This window comes from Grammomys surdaster, unplaced genomic scaffold, assembly GCF_004785775.1.
Source record: "Grammomys surdaster isolate TR1022 unplaced genomic scaffold, NIH_TR_1.0 125941, whole genome shotgun sequence".
Classification (NCBI taxonomy): domain Eukaryota; kingdom Metazoa; phylum Chordata; class Mammalia; order Rodentia; family Muridae; genus Grammomys; species Grammomys surdaster.
The window spans coordinates 897,892-924,528 of record NW_021620763.1 but is presented as its reverse complement, the minus strand read 5'-3'; the positions used below and the strand labels follow the sequence as shown (position 1 = coordinate 924,528).

The 26,637-nt window shown below is 34.6% G+C and overlaps 1 protein-coding gene across 1 annotated transcript in view; it reads right to left on the bottom strand.

Annotated features, from left to right (window-relative positions):
- The window catches only part of Sycp1 (synaptonemal complex protein 1), a 102,790-nt gene that overhangs the window by 66,462 nt on the left and 9,691 nt on the right, over positions 1-26,637 (bottom strand). Inside the window, exons 8-15 of the mRNA XM_028753009.1 lie at positions 25,169-25,227; positions 22,567-22,636; positions 21,808-21,881; positions 17,996-18,104; positions 6,889-6,983; positions 6,181-6,365; positions 4,339-4,406; positions 8-69 (exon numbers count right to left, since the gene is read on the bottom strand). Coding sequence (XP_028608842.1) covers positions 8-69; positions 4,339-4,406; positions 6,181-6,365; positions 6,889-6,983; positions 17,996-18,104; positions 21,808-21,881; positions 22,567-22,636; positions 25,169-25,227 — 722 coding nt within the window. The remainder of the gene's footprint in view (positions 1-7; positions 70-4,338; positions 4,407-6,180; positions 6,366-6,888; positions 6,984-17,995; positions 18,105-21,807; positions 21,882-22,566; positions 22,637-25,168; positions 25,228-26,637) is intronic.

Sequence of the window (26,637 nt, the reverse complement as noted above, 5' to 3'; positions counted from 1 at the left end):
TACTTACCAATATGTTTTTCAATTCTTCGAGTTCCAGTTCTTTGTCATTTTTAAATTTAGTCATCTCTTCTAAAATAAACAAAATAAAATGTATTAGTAGCTGGATTAAAATGTAGGAAAGAGAAGAAATAAGCATAATGACGTTTGAAAAGAAGAATCAATCCATATCTGGCACCATTACCAGGACAAAAACTTATGGCTAAACAGGATATAAAGCCTAGGGAGAAACTACTGCTATTATGCTGCTAAATGAACACATATATCCCTAAAATGAGATAGATTAGCACACTTAAGGAAGCTTATACGGAATCTAAATCAACTATTCAAAAGTAATAATGAATAAATAATAACACTCATGTTTCTAGGTTAACTCATAGACAAATGAATCCAAAACTCATGAAGCAAAATAAACAATGAGTCTACATACTTCCTGAATCTATCTGGCTTATTATCTTCTCTTCAAATGTAAAAGAATTAATCTTTTTTCAAATTCATACTGATCACTGCACTATGCATTTCAATATCCCCTTCTTCTGTAACTATATCTGTTCTAAAACATACCAACTCTGTGCTGAGAAATCCTTATTTTCTCCTATCCCACCAAGCACCTCATATAAATATAAAAACAAAGACACCTGATTAACTTCTCTGCCCTTTAAACCTATCTGATGTCTCCTATTATCTTTTAAATTCTTGCTTATTAACTACATATGTCTTTAACTCCATATAAAACTAGTAACTATCTCCATGATAGTAATAATTTTATGACCTCGAAATCCAACAATGGGCATTTTGTAATGCCATTTTCAGTCTTATTGTGTAAATGGGTCATATTTGATTGTATGAAACACTCTCTACTGTTTTTTCCACCTTAAATTACCAAGACTTGCATTAGTCATATTTCTTCTCTAACTCCTACATCTATTTTCTTGGTTTTATAGCTTTCTTTCTTGCTACTTTCTTACTTGCTGCTTTACAGTATGTATTGTCATTTCTACAAATTCAGTATTAATTTTATAAAATCTTTTCAGCATAATCTTCCCACTTTTTAAATATTTTTTGAAGATTTACTTATTTATGCATATGAGTATTCAATTTGCATGTATGCCTGCAAGACAGAAGAGGGCATCAGCTATCATGTGGTTTCTGTGACCTCTGGATGAGCAGCCAGTGCTCTTAATATGTAATTTTTTAGTTTTTTTTTTTGGTTTTTCGAGACAGGGTTTCTCTGTATAGCCCGGGCTGTCCTGGAACTCACTCTGTAGACCAAGGTGGGCTCGAACCCAGAAATCTGCCTGCCTCTGCCTCCCAAGTGCTGGGATTAAAGGCGTGTGCCACCACTGCCCGGCTTAATACGTAATTTTTAATTTGTACTACCATACATAGTATTTTCAACATTCTATCAACACAACCCAAAGCCTCTCTATACCTTAAAATATACTCATAATATCTAACTCTTCCTTAGCACCTTTCCTACTCTTTTGCTTCCTTTAAGCATCAACATTAACATTCAATAGGAAACCTGAGGATTCACCTCAAGTATATAAAAATGTAAAAAAAATATATGAATATGTATTTATATTTTTAAAAACTATAATATAAATATGTATTATCATATTGATCATAAAGATAAATTAAACAAAACTAGAAGTTTTTATATTTTCACTTTTTACTTTAACATAATTTTTGCATACCCCCTCATTCTGAATACTATTACCTCAATGCTTTTATTTTATGTCTTTAACCTTTCCCTCATAGTAATTAAAAATTTCTCAAGAGCATGGTGTTTTACTTTCATGTTCCTACAATACACATAATGCTGCTTCAGTTCTAAAATTCATTATACAAACTTCTCATAATACTCTAACATGGCAAAATACTGAAATTACAATGTGATATATAATAGCCACTTAGTAGTAAAAAGTTGTTATAAATATGCAATAGAGATATTTAAAAATACTAAGACTATTCCTTAATCTACAACATTAAACAATTCTAAACACAGTAGGTAAGTACAATGATTTAAAAATAACACTTTGTATTCTGAAGGAATTTCTTAATTTGACAAAAGAAATTGTCTTTAATCATTATATTTGGCTTTTGGGTTGGTTTGTTAGTTACCTAATTGGGTTTTGTGGTGGTGGTTAGCTGGCTGGCAGTTGGTTAGTTGGTGTTTTTTGTTGGTGGTGGAGAGCGTGGAGGATTAGTTTTACAAGACATGGTTTATCTGTGTATCTCTGGCTATTCTGAAACTCGCTCTGTAGTTCAGGCTGTCCTCAAACTCATAGACATCCGCCTGCCTCCACCTCTCAAGTGCTGGGATTAAAAGCATGCACCACCACCATGATGCCAAGTTAAGTTGGTTTTCTGAGACAGGGTCTGTCTATATAGCCCTGGCTGTCCTGGGAACTCATTATGTAGACCTGGTTGGCCTTGAATTTACAAAGGTCCACCTAGCCATCTTTAATAATTATGCTAAGAAGTTAAGTTAGAAATAAAATTAATTGGACACTGCAAGGCTGGATAACCAAGTATTAATCTACAGTGGGAATGTAAGCACTGCAAAAGGAAAGGCATTAGTTTGTTTCAATAATGCAACCAAATCTGATAGGAGAACACAGACATCTTCTTCAGTAATATATTCACTGATAAGGTATTTATGCTCCAATAAACACACTATCACCTACCTATCACCTACACTCCTATAAACACTGTAATGAGACTCACTAAGTCAGTCTCTCTCTCTCTCTCTCTCTCTCTCTCTCTCTCTCTCTCTCTCTCTCCCTCCCTCTCTCTCTCTCTCACACACACACACACACACACACACACACACACACACACCATGAAACTAGAAAGGGGACTAGTTGGAAAAAGCAAGATTATCAGGAATGGGAAGGGCACAAGCAAAGGTAAATATGATAAAAATTTACAATGTATGAAAATGTCACACTGGTTATACAGAATTAATATATGCATATAAAATATTTTTTAAATAGAAAATCAACCAAAGAGCTAACTACGTATGAAATGTTAAGTAAGCATTTCAAATATTAAGCAATATTACTTGTAATTATTTTAATTGTACAATTCAACTAATAGTACAAATATTCAAACTAATATAAATTTTATAGAAAATTATTAATATAGATAAATACTTATCAATTCAGGTATATTAATTAAAATACCCTTTAATTGAAATTGAAAAAACTTTTTTTATCTTTTAACTGTCTATACTTGCAGATATTCAATCTAATAAATATGATGCACAGACTTATCATTAGCTACCTAATAAGTTCATAGAATTACAAAACTGTTTCATCTGTGTAAGTTCTTGAATATTAACAGTATCATATAATATAGAATCATTTTTTCCTAAAAATATTTTATGATCCAACTCCACTAAACCATGGATCCACAAAATAGAAGAATGAGCCAGATGTGATGGTGCACATTGGTAATAACAGCTCTTAGAAAGCAGAGGCAGGAAGTTGCTCCAAGTTCAAGACTACTCTGGTCTACACAGAGAGTACTGGGCCAGTTGGAGCTACCTAGAAAGACTCTATAAAGAAAAAATAATAAATAAACAAACAAACAAATAATCCAGGAAGTGATGCATTCCTGTAATCCCAGCATTCATGAGGCAAAAGGATCAAGATTTCAAGACCAGTCTGAACTATGAAGTATGATCCTCTCTTAAAAATTGTTTCTTTAGCCGGGTGGTGGTGGCACACGCCTTTAATCCCAGCACTTGGGAGGCAGAGGCAGGCGGATTTCTGAGTTCGAGAGTTCGAGGCTAGCCTGGTCTACAGAGTGAGTTCCAGGACAGCCAGGGCTACACAGAGAAACCCTGTCTCGAAAAACCAAAAAAAAAAAAAAATTGTTTCTTTTATTGAAATGTAGCCAACATTTCCCTAAGGATTATTCAAGCCTTTGAATCCTAAAATAAGGAAAACAAACATCTCAAGTTTATATTCAGACACCTATAAACCACATTAAGAAACATAACAGCTTTTTTCAGATTGAAAAATTCTCTATTCAATTAGGATTTTTCCCTAATTATTATATTTATTTTTATCTTATATACATGATTATTTTCTCTGCACATATGTATAAATACCACATGCATGCATATTGTCCACAGAGGCCAAGTAAGATTCCCTGAATCTAGAATTAAACAGTTTTGAGCATCATACGGGGAAAACAAAGCTATGTCCTCTGCAAGAGCAGTAAGAACTCTTAACTGCTTGTTAACAGTTTAATAAATTTAACAAAAACCCCAAATTTATTTTTATAATTAGTTATTAATGTTATTAAAGTATACTAATCTCTAAATCTTACCTAGTTCACTTGATTTCTTCTGGAGCTCCACAGTAATCAGTTTCAGTTGATCTTCACTTTTTTCCAATCTTATGAGATAAAGTTTAAAATTCAAATTATTATTTTCATCATCATTCATCTAGTAACTAAAACTGACACAATTTAACTGATATATCTAAAATAGATTCATTCAGTAATTAAACATTAAGTATCAATCTGTATAAGGCAGTTTAAAATCAAAATTATAACTAATAATAATTTTATCTACCTAAAACCTTAAGTCTTATAATTTGTATCTTAACTGATGGGTAGTGGTAGTATAAGCCTTTAATCCCAGCACTTAGGAAGCAGAGGTAGGCAGATCTCTGAGGCCAGCCTGTTCTACAAAGTAAGTTTCAGGACAACCAGGGAAGGCTACATAGATAAACCCCATGTAGAAAAACAAAATTTAAAAAATATACTCTAAGCTTTTCTTATTTTCTGCTTCCTTAAATAATAAAACTAAGGTGAGATAGCTCAACAGATAAGGGGGCTTGCTACCAAGCCTAACAACCTGAATTTAACCCCTAGTAGAGAACGTACTCCTACAAGTTGTCTTCTCATCTCCACACACAGGTACATACATATATACACAAATACATATATGCAGTAAGTAAGTGGCTGGAGAGATGACTCAGTGTCTAAGAACACTGACATCTCTTCCAGAGGACCTAAGTTTGATTCTGTAACAGTAGCTGTCTGTAACTCTAATTCTGAGAGATTCAACACCCTTTTCTGGCCTTTGTGTGCACTGTATACATATGATGCACAGATATACATGCAGGTAAAACACCCATACACATAAAGGGTTTTAGTTTTTAGTAAATAAAAAAATTTAACTAAGATAATTGGGACAGATGACTCTACAATAATTTATAATTTTATTATTTAAAAATTGCTTTGACAAGTTAATCAGGAATATATATTAGAAGAGCTTAAAGGGTTGCATTTTTTTTCCTCACTATGTACAACAGAAAAGAAAAATCAAGTAGACCCAGGATATAAGTTGGGAGAGAAATTTGTTCCTCATTTTACTATTCCAAATTGAATTAAACATCATGCTAATAGGACAAAAAATAATTACCTAGGCCTCAACATACTTTATACTAAAATTGCATAAAGTGAGGAAAAATGGAGCTACTTGTTAACAATCTAATTTTAAATAAATACTACTTAGGTTAAAAACAAATTTAATGAGTAATTATCACATGTAGAGTAGTTTTTACTTTATTCCAAGACAGTTGATTAATTAATACATTGTGAGTAAGGTTACAGACCTCAGTAAAAAAAATTATTTAACCTGGACATTATTCCTATGCCACTAATAATCCATACACAGTGGTTCTCAACCTGTGGATCACAACCCCTCTGGGAAACCTCTGTCTCCAAAAACATTTACATTATGACTCATAACAGTAGCAAAATTACAGTTCTGAAGAGAAATGAAAATAATTTTATGGTTGGAGTCACCACAACATGAGGAACTGTATCAAACGGTCACAACACAAGGAAGGTTAGAAGCACTGGTCCACACTATTAATAAACATGTCCTATCACTGAACCAACATTTAAGAACTTGTCTATATAGCGTGACCCCATGGCAAAGCATGCTTGGGAACTATTCCAAAGAATGCTGATTTTTTTAATGCTTTTTTTTTTATTGGATGTTTTATTTACATTTCATATGTTGTCCCCTTACCCCATCCCCGACTCACCCAGGAACCCCCTATCCCCTCACCCCTCCTCCTTCTTCTCTGAATGGTACTGAATATCAAAAGTAAATCATTTTTATGTATTTACTTATATGTTTAAAAACTGTTTCACCTTTGCTGTTCTGTTCTCAGTAATTCCTCCAAGGTGCATGTAGTGGCTTTAAGTTCAGTCACCACAAATGAGTGAGTAGCTTTAGCTTTGTTGAGTTCTTCCATTTGAGCTTCTTTCTCTTCAGTGAGCTGATAAATTGTTTTTGTTGCTATCTGCAAATCTTCCTCTAAAGCCTTCTGAGTGTCCTAAGTGAAATAACACAAAACAGAATAATGCAAAGGCCTAAGATGTTTAAAGGCTTAAGTCATCTGCTTCAATACATTTATTTATTTGTTTGCCTTTGCACTCCATACTTCCTCCTTCCCATTGTCCTTCCTTAGCATACTGAAATAACCCACGCACTATCAAGTTTCAAGTAACCATTCTCTATAGTAATCCCTCCACAGAGATTCCCCATGCAGTAAGCCCACAGTTCTCTCCACTCTTAGAACTGTTAATGACAATTTATTAGCTTGAGTCGTTCTATTGGTACTTAGGTATTTTTAAATCTAATGCCTCTTATTATAGAAGTATTTTAAAGGTAGAATTGAGTTCTCTATTTAAATCTCTGAGTCATAATACATTTTAGTTGTATCCAATAGTATTTGTTAATTGATTATGTGATACACACTATACAATAGTAACAAGTCAATTTTTAAACCATACCATTGTTAATTGATTATGTGATACACACTATACAATAGTCACAAGTCAATTTTTAAACCATACCATACTTCTTTGCATGGACATTTTAATATCTTCGAGTTCTGACGTTAAATGATCCTTCTTTTCATTTAATTCTTTTAAGTTTTCATCTTGTAATTCTAAAAGATAAAATTATAGATAGGCATTGGTTGGTAGAAAGGGTTATCAGGGAAACTAATTGCTATAGCAATTACTCCTCTTCATGTACTAGAAAACAATCCAAAAAAGAATAATACACATATACACACTAAATTTCAAAAATTATTTTCCCTAAAACCTCAAAAATGAGTATTTTTAGCATTTTTTCAGTATCTACATTTATAATTACAATAGAATGAAAACAGACATATAACCCAAATTTAACAGGAACGGCCAGATGGTGGTGGCGCACACCTTTAATCCCAGCACTTGGGAGCCAGAGGCAGGTGGATTTCTGAGCTCCAGGCCAGTCTGGTCTACAGAGTGAGTTCCAGGACAGCCAGGGCTACACAGAGAAACCCTGTCTTGAAAACTCAAAAAAAATAAAATAAAATAAATAAAATAAAAAAGATTTAACAGGAAGATTAACAAACTATTCCTTATTTTTCATTTATACATTGCTGTCAAGGAATCAAGTCGCTTATATATGTCATATCCTATTCCATTTGCTAATACAAATATGTTTTGGAGCCAGGTCCAGTGAGTGTAAGTCTATAATACTAGCTACTAGGAAGGGCGAAGTAGGATTAAAAATTTAAGCCAACCTGAGCAATTTGGCAAGCTCATGTCTAAAAATTGCAGGGAGGAAAAAAACCCTGACTAGCTCATGCTCCTTCTCTTTTTTTTTTCCTCCTTTTTTTTTATTGGATGTTTTAATTACATTTCATATGTTGTCCCCTTACCCCATCCCCCACCCACCCAGGAACCCCCTATCCCCTCACCCCTTCTCCTTCTTCTCTGTGGATGTAACCCCTGCTTACCCCCCCCACTCCCGCCCCCCCACTCCCGCCTCCCCACTCTCAAAATTCCCACCCCCTGGGGCGTCCAGCCTTCACAAAGTCAAGGATCTCTTCTTCCACCTACGCCCAGCAGGGCCCTCCACTCTTACATATTCAGCTGAAGCCCTGGACCCCTCCCTAAGTGCTCCCAGGCTGGTGGTTTAGACCCTGGGAGCTGTGGTTGGTTGGTATTGTTGCTCTCCTCATGGGGCCACAAACCCTTTCAGCTCCAATGGCCTTCACTCTAACTCCTCCATTGGGAACCCCATTATCAGTTCAATGGCTAGTTGTGAGCATCTGCCTCTGAATATGTCAGACTCTTGAAGACCTCTGAGGAGACATCCATATCAGGCTCTTATCAGCATGCACTTCCTGACTTCCACATCATGCTCCTTCTCAAAAACAAAAGTTTTGAAAATAAAAAAGGCACACCAAGTCTTGGGTTTCTGTGGAAAAACATTGAAACTGATGGCTATAAGCTATTGTAAACAGGCAGCTTTTGTGGAAATTTATCAGCCTGAGTAGTCATAGACCTTGTAAATAGGTAGCCTTGACAGATAATACCAACTTAGATAAGGACAAGTGAATCATAGGCAGAGTCATAGTGACCTCTCCCCTGAACCTTCACCCAGCCAATACCCTGTTCTGAAAGATATCTGTACTCCCCCTGAACACCCACACTCTGGTGTCATCCCCTTCCCCATGTCCTGCCTTTTTGTGTTTATAACCCCTGTGTGAATAAGTAAAAATTATGATTTGATTAAAAAGTAAATAAAAATAAATTTTAAAAAATTATGGGAGATATAAGTCTTGTTCTGAAGCATAAAAAAATACAAATAAAAAAGAAAATAAAAAAGGCTTTGTCCATTGGGAAGCAAGCTATGGCTCTGTTAGGTCATAAATATCATGACTAATAGGTAGTATGCAAAAACCTGAGCTTCAGGTGGTCTTCAAAGATAAAGTCTTTGGGATTTTTTCTCTTATTATAACACAAGCTGGAACCCTTTGAGGGTTCCATCAAAGATGAATATTTAACACTAAAATGTTAAACATGTGTTTCTAGAGGATTTTTTGGTTTTTTTCTGGTTTGTTTTTGTTCTGGAGAGTTTTAGTGGTGGTGGTGGTGGATTTGTCTGCTTCTGTTTTGGAGACAAGGTCTCACCATGTATCGCCCAGTTACTTGAAACGTATTTTTATTTTATATTTCAGGATAGCCTAGAAATTAATACATAGTCCAGTCTAGTCTTGAGCTTGGCAATCTCTTACCTAATGAACCAATGAAATATTTTATAATAGCAAAACATTGAGTAATACATAAACTATATAAAAACTGACACTAATTTATGATTGTACATAAATGAGCTAATATACCATGTAGTCACTAAAAATGAAAATAGAAATCTCACTTAACAGTCATAAAGTAGGAGAAAAATGTCAGATTAAAATAGTATTTTATAAGCCATGAACATAAATAATTAAGAAAAAATAATTTTAAATTTATATTCCAATAATGAAATTATTCATGATTTTATTTTCACAATTTCCTATCTTTTAATTTGTACTATAAATATTATATTTATTGGTGGGCTATGTTATATAAAAAGGTTTTAATTCCACTTAATAGCCTGTTTTTACTAAATTCTACGTTTCGGCTAAATAGCGTATATGCCTTCTATGTCTACTCATTTTTAAACCTCACATAAATACTAAGGGAAAAACTTCATCATCTTTTCTGGATTCAAATTATATTACCGCTTCTTTTTAAAAATTGTACTACATTTATTTGAGTGTGTGTGCGTGTGTGCGTGTGTGCGTGTGTGTGTGTGTGTGTGTGTGTGTGTGTCTGTGTCTGTGTCTGAGTTTATGTCTGCATGGGAGCATGCATGTGTCACAACATATATCTGAAAAAAAACTTGCATAACTGGGTTCCCTCCTACAGATTTTTGGGACTGAACTCAAGTCATCAAGCTTGGCAGCATGTGCTAAGCCATCTCACCATCTACTACTGTCTTTTTCTTAGTAGATATCAGAATATTTAACCATTTTGACTCTACTATTCCCATCTGCTTGGGAAATTAGAATATTGACTATTGACATTTTGAATACTTCCTGCGACAATAAGATAATACAGCTTAAAATGTTCAGCCACAATACCCAACATATAGCCAATAAACACTATTATGATGATGTCAATAATGGTGATGTATGCTAGAGAAAGGGCCTAGATATATATGTATTTGTAATACAACTATCTAGGGAGACCAATAAACAATGACAAGTAGAGATGAGTTTTTACTAGAGGTTATAGAAATATATAGAAAAGACACAAACCAAATTTAACTAATACTGGTTAGAGATATGGGCTAGAAGTAAATGAGAACAACAGTACAACCTACCAGAACCTGAAGAATAATGCCAAGGCAGTCTCAGAAGGAATTTACAGCTTATAAGTATACATACACACACACACACACACACACACACACACACAGCAAACTCAAATAACCTAATGATCACATCATAGTTCTAGAAAAAGAAAAGGAAACCAAAGATGACAAGCAATAATAAAGATTAGGGCAAAAGAAATGGAGAGTTAAAAATCAAAAATTAAAAAGAGCAACAAGATCAACAAATCCATAGCCACACTAACCAAGGTGGGGAAAACTCTAATGAAATTAGATGTGTGGTGTTAGAGATGAAAACAAGACTTGTAACAAAAGATTGAAATGAAAACCAAGACATCATTAGATAATACTTTGAAAATTTATATACAAAGAAGCTAGAAAAGCTATAAGAAATGGATGAATTTATAAATTCATATGGCCTATAAAATTATATCCTGAATAACTAGGCTTTTTTTAGACAGGGTTTCAATATGTAGCACTGGCTAGCCTGCTATTTACTGTGTAGATCAGGCTGACCTTGAACTCCCAGAGATCCACCTGCCTCTATCTCCCAGTTGCTAGGATTAAGAGTCATGCACCAACATGGCCAGCTCAGAATATGTAAACAATTTTGAAAGCACCATAACAATCTGTGAAACTGAAACACTAACTAAAAGGCTTTGCATAAATAAGGTCCAGAACATGGACTCATTGCTGAATTCTTCCAAAGTTTTATAAAAAAAAAAAAAAAAACAAAACTAATCCCAATACTTCTCAAACTATTCTACAAAATAGAGAAGGAAGACTTGTTTTATTATACAAAGTCAGTATTGTTCTGATACCAAAACTGGAAACAAACATTTTATTAGAAAAAAAGTTAGAAAGGGAGGGAAAGAAAACTACACACCAATTTATCTGATGAACAAAGATGCAAAAATTCTCCACAAAATGCTTGCAAATCAAATTCAAGAACACATTAAGAAAATCACACATCATAAGCAAGCTGTTGTTATGAAAGTTGATGCAAAGTAGGCTCAACATATGCAAATCAATTAATCTAATAACACTACACAAATAACAGAATGCACATGATCACTACAATATGTGCAAAAAAGGTATTTGACAGAATTCAACATGAATTCATGAAAAAAAAAGATTATGGAATATACCTCAAGATAATAAAGGCTATTATGATAAAGCTATAACCATCATTATACTAAATGGGAGAAAAATAAGAACATTTCCTCTAAAACTCTGGAATAAGAGAACTCTCTTAACTCTTATTCAATATACTGCTTGAAGCATTAGCTAAAATAGTAACACAACATAAAGATATAAATGGATACAAATAGGAAAGGAGGAAGTCAAATCATCCAGAGTTGCAGGCAACATAAAATTCTATTTTTAAAATACTATACAGTTACTGTACCAGAAAACTCTTAAGTCAGAAATTAAGTCTGCAATTAATAAGTTGCAGAAAACAAAAATCAATGTTAAAAAAAACTCAGTAGTTTTCAATTATACCAATAACAAACTTGTTAAAGAAATACCAAGAATAACATAGTCACAAAAGCTTCAAAAAAGTAAATTCCTAGAAATAAACCTAATAAAGAAAAGACTTCTAAAGTAAAAACTTTAAGACACTGGAGACAGAAATTGAATAAGAAGCTAGATTTAAAACTTCCATGCTCCACAACTGACAAAATATTGCAAAAGCAGCTATATAACCAAGAGTTAACTACAGACTGAATACAGTCCACATCAAAATTCTAATGAAGATAGAGAAGAATGGAAATAGAAAATGAATAAGAACAAAGTATAATGAAATATATATATATTAAAATATCAAAATGAAATCTACCACTTGGTAACTTAAAAATTAATTAAAAAGAGAATTAGTGAATTGCAAGATAGATCAAAAGATATTATCCAAAATAAAGAATACTAAAGCAAAGATATTATTAATAGAAATGAATGTGGCAGAAAATAGGATTTTTAAATGATCATACTTTTTGCTTTGGTTTTTTTTTTTTTTTTTTTTTTGCTAGCCATTCTTTTTACTAAGGAAACCAGATCAGTACAAATAAGACATATGCCTATAAAACACCCCAGTTCACAAAAAGCTAAGGGAGGAGGAACACAAGTTCAAGGCCCAACTTGGGTTAAGACAGCAAGGCAATATAGTCAATTTGGGCTACACAGCAAGATCCTATCTAAAATAAATATTATTGAGTAGTTTAATATCTAAAAAAAGATTACTGCTGAGAATTCTTAAGAAAATAATGAAGAGTACTAATTTATAATTTATGGACACTATAAACTGTATCACTATCTTAAAGTATCACATTATAATAGCTAAAACCAAAGAAAAAGAAAATCTAAAAAAAAGATAAAAGAAAAAATTCCTTATTTTCAAAGGTTCAGATATTAGGTTGATGGCTGGTTTTTTTTTCAAGATTTATTTTTATGTATATAAGTGTTTTATCTCCGTGTGTGTCTATGTACCACATGCATATGGTGCCCACAAAGGCCAAATGGCCATCATATATGTGCTGGAAATTGAACTCATGTCCTCTGGAAGAACAAAAAGTGCTCTTAAAACCACTGAGTCAGAAGCTGGAAACAACCCAGATATCCCTCACCAGAAGGATACAGAAAATGTGGTTCATTTACACAATGGAATACTACTCAGCTATTAAAAATAATGACTTCGTGAAATAATACACAGGCAAATGCATGGAACTAGAAAATATCATCCTGAATAAGGTTACCCAGACACAAAAGAACACACATGGTATGGACTCACTGATAAGTGGATTTTAGCCCAAAAGCTCAGAATACCCACAGTACAACCAACAAATCATATGCAGCTTAAGAAGGAAGACCAAAGTGTAGATGGCTTCAATCCTACATAGAACAAAGAACAAAATAATCACAGGAGCTAGAGTGAAGGAGGGACCTGGGACAGACAGTGGGGGAGAGAGAAGTGGGTCAGGAACATGTATTGGAAGGGACAGAAGACAAGTACAGAGAATCAGGAAATTGAATAGAAATATGTAGCAGAAGGGGATGGGGAACTTGGGGTAGCCACTAGAAAGTCTCAGACTCCAGGGAAGTGAAAGGCTCCCAGGAGCCAATAGTGATGACTTTAGCCAAAATATCCAACAAAGGGGAGATACAACCTGTAGAGACCACCTCAAGTAGATAAGCATGGCCCCCAGTAGAGGGATAGGTCCACCTACCCACTTCAAAATTTTTAACCTAGAAATGTTCCTGTCCAAAGGAAAGACAGGGACAAAAACTGGAACAGAGACTGAAGGAAAGACCATCCAGAGATGGCTCCACCTAGAAATCCCATCTGCAGACACCAAACCCCCACACTATTGCTGATGCCAAGAAGTGCTTGCTGACAGGAGCCTATTATAGCTGTTCCCTGAGAGGTTTTACCAGCACCTGACCAATATAGATGCAGATACTTATAGCCAACCATCAGATGAGGAGATTGCAACTCCATAAGAACAATACCAACTAACTGGACCACCCAGAGCTCCCAGGGACTAAACCACCAACCAAAGAACATATACATGGAGGGAAGCAGGACTCCAGATACATATATAGTAGAGGATGCCTTATCTGACATCAATGAGAGGGGGGAAGACTTGATGCCCCAGTGTAGGGGGATCCTAGAGGGGTGAGAAAGGAGTAGGTCAATGGGTGAAGAAGCACCCTCATAGAGGCAAAGGGGAAGAGGGAGGAGGAGGAAAGGATGAGGGATTGGTAGAGGGGTAACTGGGAAGGAGGATATCATTTGAAATATAAATGAATAAAATAAATAATAAAAAAATTTTTTAAAACTGAGTCATCTATCCAGCTCTGAAAACTACTTTCTTTAGAAAATTAAGGGTCTATTATTTTTCAATTGCCAAGCTCCCTGACCAAGGCAACTAGCTTTCCAAAAAAAAGCATTTAATTTGAAGTTCACAGTTGCAGAGAATTGACGTCCATTACCAAGAGGATGAGGCACATGGCATCAAATAAGCATGTCACTGAAGTAAAAACTAAGAGTGCTTTACTAATTAAGTCATCTTCCTTGTGGTGGCTTGAATAAGAATAACTGCTTGCCATAGGTCATATATTTGAATACTTGGTTCCCAATACTTGATCCACAAGCACGAGGCACAGAGAGACACAGCAAACTGGGAGTATCTTGGGCTTTTGAAACCTCAAAGGCTGCCCCCAGTGACACACCTCTTCCAACAAGGACACATCCTCTAATCCTTCCAAAACAGTTCCACACACTGAAAGCCAAGTATTCAAACACATGACCCCTATGGGGGAGCCATTCTCATTCAAGCCACCACAGGGAGCTGGGAAAATTATCAGTCAGTAAAGTATTTGCTGTGTAAACATGAGGACCTGAGTTTGATCCCTTGAGCTCACTTTTAAAAAGCTGAATGAGATGGCACATGCTTATAATCTTGTGCTGGGGAAGCAGAAGCTGGAGAATCCATCTAGCATAACTGGCTATTCCAGGTTAAGTCAAAGATCTGGTCTCAAAATGTGTCTTAATCAGAGAATCCACTCTTCCCAATGAATTACAATGAAGGCCTTTACCAAGAATAAGGAGCCGGGCAGTGGTGGTGCACGCCTTTAATCCTAGCACTTGGGAGGCAGAGGCAGGCGGATTTCTGAGTTTGAGAGTTCGAGGCTAGCCTGGTCTACAGAGTGAGTTCCAGGACAGCCAGGGCTACACAGAGAAACCCTCTCGAAAACAAACAAACAAACAAACAAACAAACAAAAAAAGAATAAGGAAGAAGCTGGGTGTGGTTGTGCACACCTGCAAACCCAGCACTTAAGAGACAGAGACAGGAAGATTAAGCCCAGCCTGGTCTACAAAGTGAGTTCTAGGACAGCCAGAGAAATAGAAAAAAACTTGTCTCAGGAAGTATGGGGTGAGAGGAGTGGTTAGGAAAGATTTAAGAATTTAACCAAAAAAATTAAAATAGGAGGCAACTTTTAGGTAGAAGAAATAGCCAAAATACAGGATGAAATAAGAATATAAAATGTAGCAGTTCGGGATATGGTTCAGTGGATAAAAAGTACATCAACATCCCAGAGTAGCAGCCATCCTATAATCCCAGTAAGGCAAAGACAAGGCATCCCTAAACAAACTGACTATAGACTAGCTGAATTGGTTCAACTAAGAGAACATGCCTCAATGTACTATAGGGAAATATATATTATAGATTATTAATTATACATTTTATTATATGGTAAAGAACAATAGACAGTGGTTCTCAGCCTTCTTAATGCTGTAACTGTTTAATACAGTTCTTCATGTTGTGACCACCAACCATTAAAATTATTTTCACTTCTACTTCATAATCATATTTTGCTACTGTTACCAATTATAAATATCTGTGTTTTCTGATAGTCTTAGGTGACCCTGTGAAAGGATCATTAAATCCCCAAGAGGGTCATGACTCAAAAGATAAGAAACACTGATCTCAGAAGACAAAATCAACCTCTATCTCTGTCCATCTGCATGTATATATGTCTTTCTGTCTGTCTCTGTCTCTCTGTCTTTCTTTCTCCCTCTCTCTCTCATACATACATACACACACAAACATGTATACATGCCACAAACAAAAATACAAAATACAAAATGAGGCAAAAGTTAAATAATTTCATTTTAAATGTTCACCAGGTATAAAGTAACATATAAAAATATAATATAAAATATACGATATTTAAAGTTAACAGAAGGTAAAATTAAGAAGCCTAAGTTAGCAGGACCCAGATATATTAGCCACTGGAAAAAAAATCTCTCAAGAATAGAAAAACATGGGGGCTGGAGAGATAGCTCAGAGGTTAAGAGCACTAACTGCTCTTCCAGAGGTCTCACTGAGTTCAATTCCCAGAAACCACATAGTGGCTCATAGCCATCTATAATGAGATCCGATGCCCTCTTCTGGCATGCAGGCATACTCCCAGGCAGAAAACTGTATACATAATAAAGTCTTTAAAAAAAAAAAAAAAAGAAGAAGAAGAATAGAAAACAAAAGACCATTACTATGTTCTGGAAAATAGATGGTGTTTCACACAGTATATTATACCTCCCAAGTATTTTGCTGCTTGAATCAATAGATACAAACATTTATAGTCTCATCCGCCTCAGTTCTCTAAGTAACTGCCTCACTCCTCAGTTTATCATATATAAACTTACCTTCACATTCCCATGAATTATACAAGGCATGCCTTCTTATTGTCTTGAAGAGCTTTCTAGCAACTATTAATAATATAAGGAAAAGTTCGACAATTTGCTCCAAAACTTTTCAAAAAACTTGCTCTAAAAATTATTAACTTCTTCCACACTCCTCCCACTGGATTTATTCATTTATAAAATATCTGAGTGCCTCGTATGTTTCAGGCACTATTACAAGTATTTGAGATGAATAAAGGAACAAGAGAGAATGTGAAAGGGCCCACTGTCCTGTTTAGTTTTGGGGTTTTTTTTGGTTTTGGTTTTGATTTGGGTTTTGGTTTTTGGGTTTGGGGGTTTTCAGGGTTTTTTGGGGGGGGTTGGGTGTTTTGGGGTGTTTGGGGGTTTGTTTGGGTGTTTTGAGTGTTTTGGGGTGTTTTGGGGTTTTAGGGTTTGGAGTTGGGGGTTGGGGTTGGGTTTGGTTTGGTTTTGGGGTTGGGTTGGGTTTGGTTTGGTTTTTGGGTTGGGGTTGGTTTGGTTTTTGGGTTGGGGTTGTTGGGGTTGTTGTTGGGGTTGTTGTTGGGGTGGTTGGGGGTTGGGGGTTGGGGTTGGGTTGGGTTTTTTTGTCAACTTGATACACCAGGGGAAAGAGAACCTCAACTGAAAAATTGCTTTAGCAGATTGACCAGTACGTGTGCATGTCTGTGGGGTTTTTCTTGATTGCTAACTGACATACGTTGGCCTAGCCCACTGTGGATGGTGCAATTGCTGACAAATCATGTGCTGTATAATAAAAAGCTGGATGAACATGAGCTGGGAACAAGCTAGAAAGCAAGTCATAGGCTATTTCTTTTCAAGGCTCAGCTTTTGCTCTGCTTTTGTTTCTGTTCTGACTTCCCTCGGTGATGAACTATGATCTAAAAGTCTATATCAACTTTCTTTTGGTCCTGTTGTTTATCAGAGCAACAGGGACCCAAACTAGAACACCCATCATAAAGTAATGATGACAGAAATGCTAATTACAAGTGATCAATAAACAATATGTACATTAATCAAAACTGTACCTTATATACAAAAAATGCATTGTCCAAAACAACTAAAATTAATGTCTTTTCATAGCATGTTATTGAAACTTAAGGTTAAAAGTAAGAAAAAGGGAAAAGAGGACCATATGTGCTTTGATAAAAACCTCCAGGTGATTCAATTATGCTCTCCTTCAACTGATCCGAGCAAAGCAATAGAATCATAAAATCCTGTGAAGGCTAGATGCCCCAAATGCCCCAATGTGGGGGAATCTGAGGGCCAGGAGGGGGGAGTGGATGGATGGGTGGGGGCACATCCTCACAGAAGTAGCAGGAGGGGGAGTGGGATAAGGGGTTTCTGGGGGGTGGGGAGAATGGGGAAAGATGATAACATCTGAAATGTAAATAAATAAAATAGTCGATAAAAAAGGAAAGAAAATAGTTTTTACATAAAAAAGAATCATAAAAAATTGTGACAAAACCCAAAAATTTAGAAGAAAAAGAATATATAAGGCATACTCTCATATTTTTATATAAATTCTTACTTGTTTTTTCCTCTAATTGATTAGCTTTATCTCTGGATTCTTCTAGCAAAAATGTTAAATCTTTCATTTTATTTTCTTTCTCAGTACTTTGGATCAATAGTAGTGATACCTAAATTTAAAAAAGAAAAAAAAAAAACCATTGTAGATGGAAAAAGTTAAAATTAGCATCTCAGCACTTATTATCACCTATAATAATTATATATACTTATTTTATATGATTCTAGATTCTGTGCATATCATTTTATACATGCTTATAAAATAAATATTTATTGATTGAATGAGTTAACCTGGATACTATATTCAATATTAAACTACTCATTTCAAAGTTTTAAAGCAAAAGTACATAATGAAAATTCATTCACTCAATAAATATTATGAGCACCAGAAACTGTTAAGTATTGAATATATAGAAATGAGAGAACTCACCGTTAAGAAACTCAGCATTCAAACAAACAACTATACCTGAGCATTAACATCAGTAATAAAACAAAAAAGTTATCAAAATCAGGAAAGAAGCTATCTTTTGACTTGTATTTGTATGAGGGGTTTTTGTTTTCTTTTTTATCTTTCATTTTTGTGTTTGTTTTTCTGGATAGAATTATTATCTGTATCCTTTACTGGTCTGAAATTCTATGTAGACCAGGATGACCTCAAACTCATAAGATACCCATCTGTCTTTGCCTCCCAAGTGCTGAGACTTTAGGCATGTGCGACCATGCCTGACTAAGAGAAGAACATCTAAATCTGCCTCATGGAAAATAGTAAAACTTTCAAGGGGTTAAAATGAGTCTTGATATATAGAAATTAATCAGGCAAGCAAGGCATGATAGCACATACCTTTAATCCCATCACTGGAGTAGGAGGATGGGTCTCTGTAAATTCAAGTCCAGCCTGGTCAACATAGCAAGCTCTAGGACAGCCAGGACTATTTAGAAAGACCTTGTCTCAAAGAAGAGAAAGGAAGGAAGGCAGCAAAACAGACAGGCAGAGAGATATGGTTGTTCTAGGCTGATTTAAAAAGACAAACTATTGAGAAATATTTATATAGATAACCAAAAGTATTCAGATGTAAAGAAACAGCAAAAAGTTAAAGATTCAAATTTTTTTAAAAATTAACTATTTTATCTCCAAATTGTCTAAAAATTAGCCACAAAAATAAGAGTTAATAAACTTTTTCTCTCTAAAAAGCCACAAAACAATTATAATCCAAATTGTTAGGGTTTAGACCCAGGATGAACTGCATATTTTACATACCAAAGCCATCCTGGCCTCCAGATTCTCCTAGCATCCCTCAGTTCCTACCTGGTTACAGGGCATGGCTAGCATATACCACCCTCTATACTGAACTTTCCAACCCAGAAGGTTGGGCTTCCCCTCCCCCAGAAGCTTTTCCTTATATAATCCAGACATTTTGGTTCTTGTTTCTCCTCACATTCTCATTCTCTCTCTCCTCGATCCCTCCTTCCTTCCTCTCCTTTACATGCACACATCTTTCTTTCTCTTTCCCTTCCCTCTTTGTCTCCCTCTCCATGGCAACTTCACTGATCTCCTATGAAGTTGGTGAACCAGGTGTTTCCCAATAAACCTGTCTTTATATACTATAATGTTTTAATTGGCTCATTTCATAGGTGGAGAATAATTTATCACAAATCAAAACATGTAAAGAAGGAAATCAATTGGAACAAACATACAGAGGGAGATACTAATGAAATGCAAGATAACTTTTTGTTTTTTTTTTTTTTTTTTGGTTTTTCGAGACAGGGTTTCTCTGTGTAGCCCTGGCTGTCCTGGAACTCACTCTGTAGATCAGGCTGGCCTCGAACTCAGAAATCCACCTGCCATTGCCTCCCAAGTGCTGGGATTAAAGGCGTGCGCCATCACCGCCCGGTGAGATGCAAGATAACTTAACCCAAAGAGTCCTGAAATTTTTTAAGAACTAGAGGTCATGGACACTTCAGATGAACTTAAGTATGAAAAAAGAGAATTCACTTTTTCCCTCTGGACTCTATCACCTACAAACCAATGCCAATCAGAAAAATAACTCTGCTCTACCTTTGCAAGGGACCTTTAAAAGATAGGTTAGAGATAGTGCTAAGTAGCAGATCACTTACCTAGAATACCTAAGATCCTGAGTTCACACTCAAAAACCTCAACAAAACAAAACAAAACTCATCTCTAAAACGGATACCGCAGGTAAGAAAAAAGGTATAAAAGATAGAAAAAAAGTCAGCATAAAAATAGTGACACTCAGCTGACCATTACAACTGCTAAGCTCTGCTCCATAATGTCATCTATCACATTCCATCCCCAGGCAGGGATTTTGAATGTCTATAAAAATATTAGAAACAATGGTATTTATATATCCATAGGAAAAAAACACTAGCAGCCAAACAGCAACTTAGCAAGGTCTAACAATCTATAGACTTAAACATGGCACCAAAAATTACAAAATGATCTTTTTTAGCATTTTATTCTCTCTTTACATTTTGTGAAATAAGCACAATTTTAATTTTTAAGAAGACTTCCGTCTTTCAGAAATATATTTAAAAAATAAAGTTAAAATACAAAAAGACTGCTTAAAAATTCTTTCACACAATATAAGCGTAGCTTAGAAATTGAAATATATTTTAATCACAATTTAAAACTCTAAGCATCACTTCTGTACTTCTAAATTATTTTTTATTATTAAATAGATACCCCCTTAACAATTTATCTTACAGAAAGCTACAGACGATGGGAAGAAATAAAAGAGGATCCCTTTGCTCCTTCTAGAGACAAGATCTCTCTATGAAATCCTGGATGTCCTAGGAATCATTTTGTAAACCAGTATGGCTTCAAATTCAGAAACCTGGCTGCTTTTGCTTCCTAAATACAAGGACTAAAGAAGTGCACCACCATGCCCAGCGAGGATTCCTTATATCACTTTCTATTTAAAAAGCATAAAACATGAAAAAGACATAGCATAATGCAAACCTAAAACTGATATCCTTGCAAATATCAAAGAACTTACCATTTACAAGTATTTCACTAAGTGATATTAATAGAAAAAAGCAAAAGAGATTTTTAGTTTCCTTTTATTGGTTTTAAAGAATTAATTTCAAAATAAACCCCAAAATGTGAAATGAATTGTCAATGATCATCTTTATTTATTAGGTTTTTTTTTTTCAACATTTACTATGTTAAAGATTTATTTATTTATTATATATGAATACACTGTAGCTGTCTTCAGACACACCAGAAGAGAGCATCAGATCTCATTACAGATGGTTGTGAGCCACCATGTGGTTGCTGGGATTTGAACTCAGGACCTCTCGAAGTGCAGTCAGTGCTCTTAACCACTGAGCCATCTCTCCAGCCCTTATTAGGTTTTTTAAACAAAATTTCTCACATTTTTGCAGCAATGTAAAATGATATAAACATTGTAGATTCATTGATGCAAAGCTACTGAGGACTAACCTTCCAATAAGTGTCTGATTGAATCATAAACATTAATTTGACTAGGCAAACAACTATATATATATAATATTAACTTTTTATATAAATTATCTCATATGTCTTCAAACATAATGCTTTTGATATATTAGGTATTTTATGAGTTAACAAATATAAAGAATATAGAGCATTAATCTCCAAATAGCTAGAATTTAAATGTACCTACAGTAAAGTTTAAGTGATGGATAAGAGACGCTAACTAACCTAATTTGATCACTACTCAATATGGACATAAACCAAAACATCACAACATATCTCATAAATATATATAAACATTATTAATTTTAAAAGACTATAAATAGTGAGTTATTTTTTTAAACCTGATTTTCCTTGTTGTTTACTTCCTTCTGATATTCTTCTTCAAGATGTTGGATTTTTTCATGATCTTCTTTTACTTTAAAAAATAAATAAATAAACTTTGTCTTAATTGCATAAAATTTAAATATTTCATTTATCTCAAAGTTATACTAAACCTCAAAAGTTTCTAGTACACTAAAACTGGTATTTTCTTGTTGCCAATTCTTTTTAGTAAAATAGTGACTTATACACTATCAAAATTATAGCTTCAAACCCTACAGCTCTTATAACAGTACGTATTCTAAAATAACAAACCTTAGATATTCATACCTTAATAATTTATCAAGAAACATATAAGGTAAAACTCTGCCTCTAAAAATTAAATATAAGCCATAATAAATTTTATTTCACAGAAAAAGTAGTTTCAAAACCAAAAGAGACGGGCAGTGGTAGCACACGCCTTTAATCCCAGCACTTGGGAGGCAGAGGCAGGCGGATTTCTGAGTTTGAGGCCAGCCTGGTCTACAGAGTAAGTTCCAGGATAGCCAGAGCTACACAGAGAAACCCTGTCTCGAAAAAAAGAAAAAGAAAAAAAAACAAAAGAAAGTGTAAGAAATATTAATTCCCTGCCACCAGTAAGATTTTGAGGGGCTTACAAAAGCAAAGATAATATGAAATATAAACAGTTTAGGGCATCAAATAAAAGAGACACAAATACTAACAAAATCTAGTCAAACATAAGTAGTAGAAAAGCAACATGAAAATGTAAATAGGGATCCTACACTTAAAATGCATTTCCAGTCTGGCATTCTCAGCTTGCACACGAAGTTCCTCAAAAGCTAGTATCATTTTCTAGAATACAAAGTTTAACTTTTAAAATGAGACTTTTCAGATACTTTTTAAACTTTGAAAATATTAATAAATTTTACTGCATAATCTTTAGATATAAATTAATATACATTTGAAAAATGAAAACACTGTAACAATAATTTACTAAAAAGATATAAGCTGAGCCTATAATGAGACCAATATGATACCTTAGCTAATAAAGTACCTATCAACAAACCTTTCAGCCAGAGTTTGATCCTTGGGATCCATATAGTAGAAATAAAAACCAACTCCAACCTCTACATGCACACTGTGGCAGGCACACCTACACACATATACATAGAAATTATATGTTTTTAATATTTTATGGGCAGTCGTGGCACACACCTTTAATCCCAGCACTTGGGAGGCAGAGGCAGGCAGATTTCTGAGTTCGAGGCTAGCCTGGTCTACAGAGTGAGTTCCAGGACAGCCAGAGCTATACAGAGAAACCCTGTCTCCAAAAGGAAAAAAAAAAGAAATATTTTATATGTTTAAATATATATGCACGTAACTATTATATAATGTCTAATACCACATAACACTGCACAATAGCAAAGTGAATACTGTCATTCTATCTCTTAATAACACATTTAACATACAATAATCCCCTGCCACAATCCATAAAATTTTAAAGGGGTAACAAAAATAAATATAATAGCATCGAATCTATCATTTTAGACTTATTTGTGCTTATCAAATTTCTTTCTTCACCACTAATGTGAGGCAGTCCCATAAAAATTAAAATTTGTGTTTGCATCACCTGATAGAATGCATTTACTCAGCATTCAATAAATCTTGCTTTTGTAAAATCAAATTATTTCATTCATTCATTCATCCACTAAATATTTACTGAGTGTCTATTATGTGTCTGAACTTATTTTAGGATATAAACTTTAGGATATAACACAAAGCCCACTGTACTAGATATTTGACATTGAATCTGAGAAAATAATGTACATATATATAATAAGCTTGTATATAAAATAATTGTAATACAGTTTTAAATATTCTTTATAAAAGTTAGATGAAATAGAGAATGACTGAATAAAGATAAGATTAATAGCACAGTAAAGAGGGGGAAATGTTCATAAGCATACATAAGTGTATGAACACAAAAGTTCTGGAAAAATAAAACAAAGTATTAAAATCAGAAAGTATTTGATAAAGCAAGAAACAGAAAAGGACTAGGCACAGTGGTCCAGGCCTTTAATTCCAGCACTCAAGGGAGGCAGGCCTATCTCTGTGAGTTCAAGGACAGCATGGTCTACAGAGCAAGTTCCAGGATAGGCAGGGCTATACAGAGAAACTCTGTCTCAAAGAGGCAGGGGGAGGAGTGGGGAGAGAGAGGGGGAGAGAAAGACAGAGCGAGGGAGCGAGGGAGGGAGGGAGGGAGGGAGGGAGGAAGGGAGGGAGGAAGGGAGGAAGAGAGGAGAAAAAAACAGAAAAAAGCAATAGCAGAAATTGTTTTCTGCTGAAACACATAAAAAATTAAGCTATCTTCTGTGTTAAAAGATAAGACAACAAAGGGAAGCAGGAGCAAAATACAGATTAGTAATGCCCACCTTTTTTTTAATTAATTGTTTTGTTTTTGTTTTTGTTTTGGTTTTGGTTTTGGTTTTTTGAGACAGGTTTTCTCTGTGTAGCCCTGGCTGTCCTGGAACTCACTCTGTAGATCAGGCTGGCCTCGAACTCAGAAATCTGCCTGCCTCTGCCTCCCAAGTGCTGGGATTAAAGGCGTGTCCCACCACCGCCTGGCTTAATTGTTATATGTCACAATGTGCTGTCCCTGCCACAGGGTCCATAAATATTTAACAAATTAAACTGTATTACTAACATGTCAATTTGAGAGGTATTATAGAGTTGGAGAGATGACTCTACAATAAAATCACTTGCCGTATAGCAAGAGAACCAGAGTCTAAATCCCTAGAATCTATATAAAACCTGAATGAGAATGGTGGCCTGCCTGTAATTTCAGCCTTGGTAGGCAGAAGCAGGATATCCCTGAAGCAAGCTGGCTAGGGAGATCAGCCTTAACAGCAAGACTTGGGTTTGGTTGACATACCCTGTTTCAAAAGAGATACCCTTGTTTCAAAAGATAAAGTGGTAGAGCACTGGAAGAAAATTCCTGACATCAACCTTGAACTCCTAAATATACATGCATAGACATGCACCTATACTCATGTAAACACACATACACACAAATATAAGAAAAGGAGTAGAGGAGCTAGTACAATTCCACATATGATCCCAGCACTCAGAATGCTGAGGCCTGAAGACTTAGACTATATGAGATCATGTCTTATATCCCCCTTCAAAAAATAGGCTACTATTTATAAAAAGTATTCGAAATTTAGAACCGTAAGAATTTTACTGATGATTCAATCATGCATCAATCAATAATTTTATTTATTTCAATTTATGGCAATTGCAGTTGACAAAAATCTTTGTAGCTATCACTCTCTCTGCTTAGAAATTCTTTTACTTAAAATAATCATTTAAAATAATAAAACTTACCTCAATGTTATTATTTAGATCCACATAAACTTGTCTGGTTTCTTCCCGCTCATATTCATCTGTAATTATTATTTAAAAACTTCAAAACTAAATTTTAAAATGTAACATCAACAAGACAATACTTATAATATCCAAAAAATAAAAAATGTTTAAAATTCTGTAAGTATATAATTCAGTTCTGAGTTTCTAAAAATAGCATCAGAAGTAGTCTGAATTTTTATCTGTTATGCAAGAAGCTTGGAAGTTTCTATTCCATAAACAAAAAAGAAGATAAACTGAAAATTCTCTGACCCAAAAGAAGCAAGGTCACAAAGCAAGCAACTACCTTCAAAATTGGAGACATAGATAGGCAAAGCCACAATTTACAACTTATTTGAGCAGGAAGGCTAGAACAAAAAAATTCTAGAAACCACAGCCAGCATTCAAAAAAAAAAAAAAGCCAAAATATCTAAACTGTAACTGGCATTGCTAGACACTCAATGCGGAAGAATCTGAGTAGGCACAACATCCTTACAAGTTTAACTTCTCAAATTTTTCCTAGGTTCAAAGAAGTATTATATCATGTTCCAAAAAGAGGAAGAAAATAGACATTATTTAAAATACATTAAGGCATCCAGTTCTTAATAAAACTTTCCTATGGGAGAAACTATTTAAACTAGGGCAAAATCATAAACTGACTGACCTGGAGTAGAAGAAAGAACTGATTACAGCCTTTCATATAGAAGAATAAAAAATATACTGTTCTACCCATCTCTAGACTACCATATAGGAGAAGAAAAGGAAGGAAAATAAAGTGAGGGGAAAGGGAAAGGAATAAAAGGGGGAAGGAAGGGAAAGAAGAGAAGAGGAAGAGGAAAGGGAAGGAAAACAAAAGGAGAAAGACAAAAGGGAGAAGGCTAAATACCAAACTCCAGCACACACTAGCCACTTTATATCTTGTCCCACCTAAAGAGAAGGAAAAGTACTTGAAAATTCATAATTTGTAGGCAAGTATTTACAAAAAAAATTAAGGCCTAATCACAGGTCTACAGAATATATCCTACAATTATCCCTATCCTCTATACAATATCACCCTTACAGGGAACAAAAGCAGGATAAACACCACAAAGAAAAATAATTACATCTAATTCTGTCATGTTCAATCTAAATGAAACCAAAGATAAAGAAACTAAAAGGAAAAAAATATCAATGAAGAAACAAATTATAATAAAATAAATAAAAATATAAAAACAAATTATAATTCAAAGTAAATAAAAACATTTTTATTTGCAAGACTCAGATCAGAAGACTGAGGCCCAATTATAGTCAGCCTGTACCGACTCAGAGCAATCGACTCCTATAAGTTGTCCTCTGACCTCCACAAATGTGCCATAGTATACATGTGTGCACACATACACATACACACACACAATAAATAAATGTAATTTAATCTTTTAAACTTTCTCTTGACAAAGTGAGAGAATTTATTG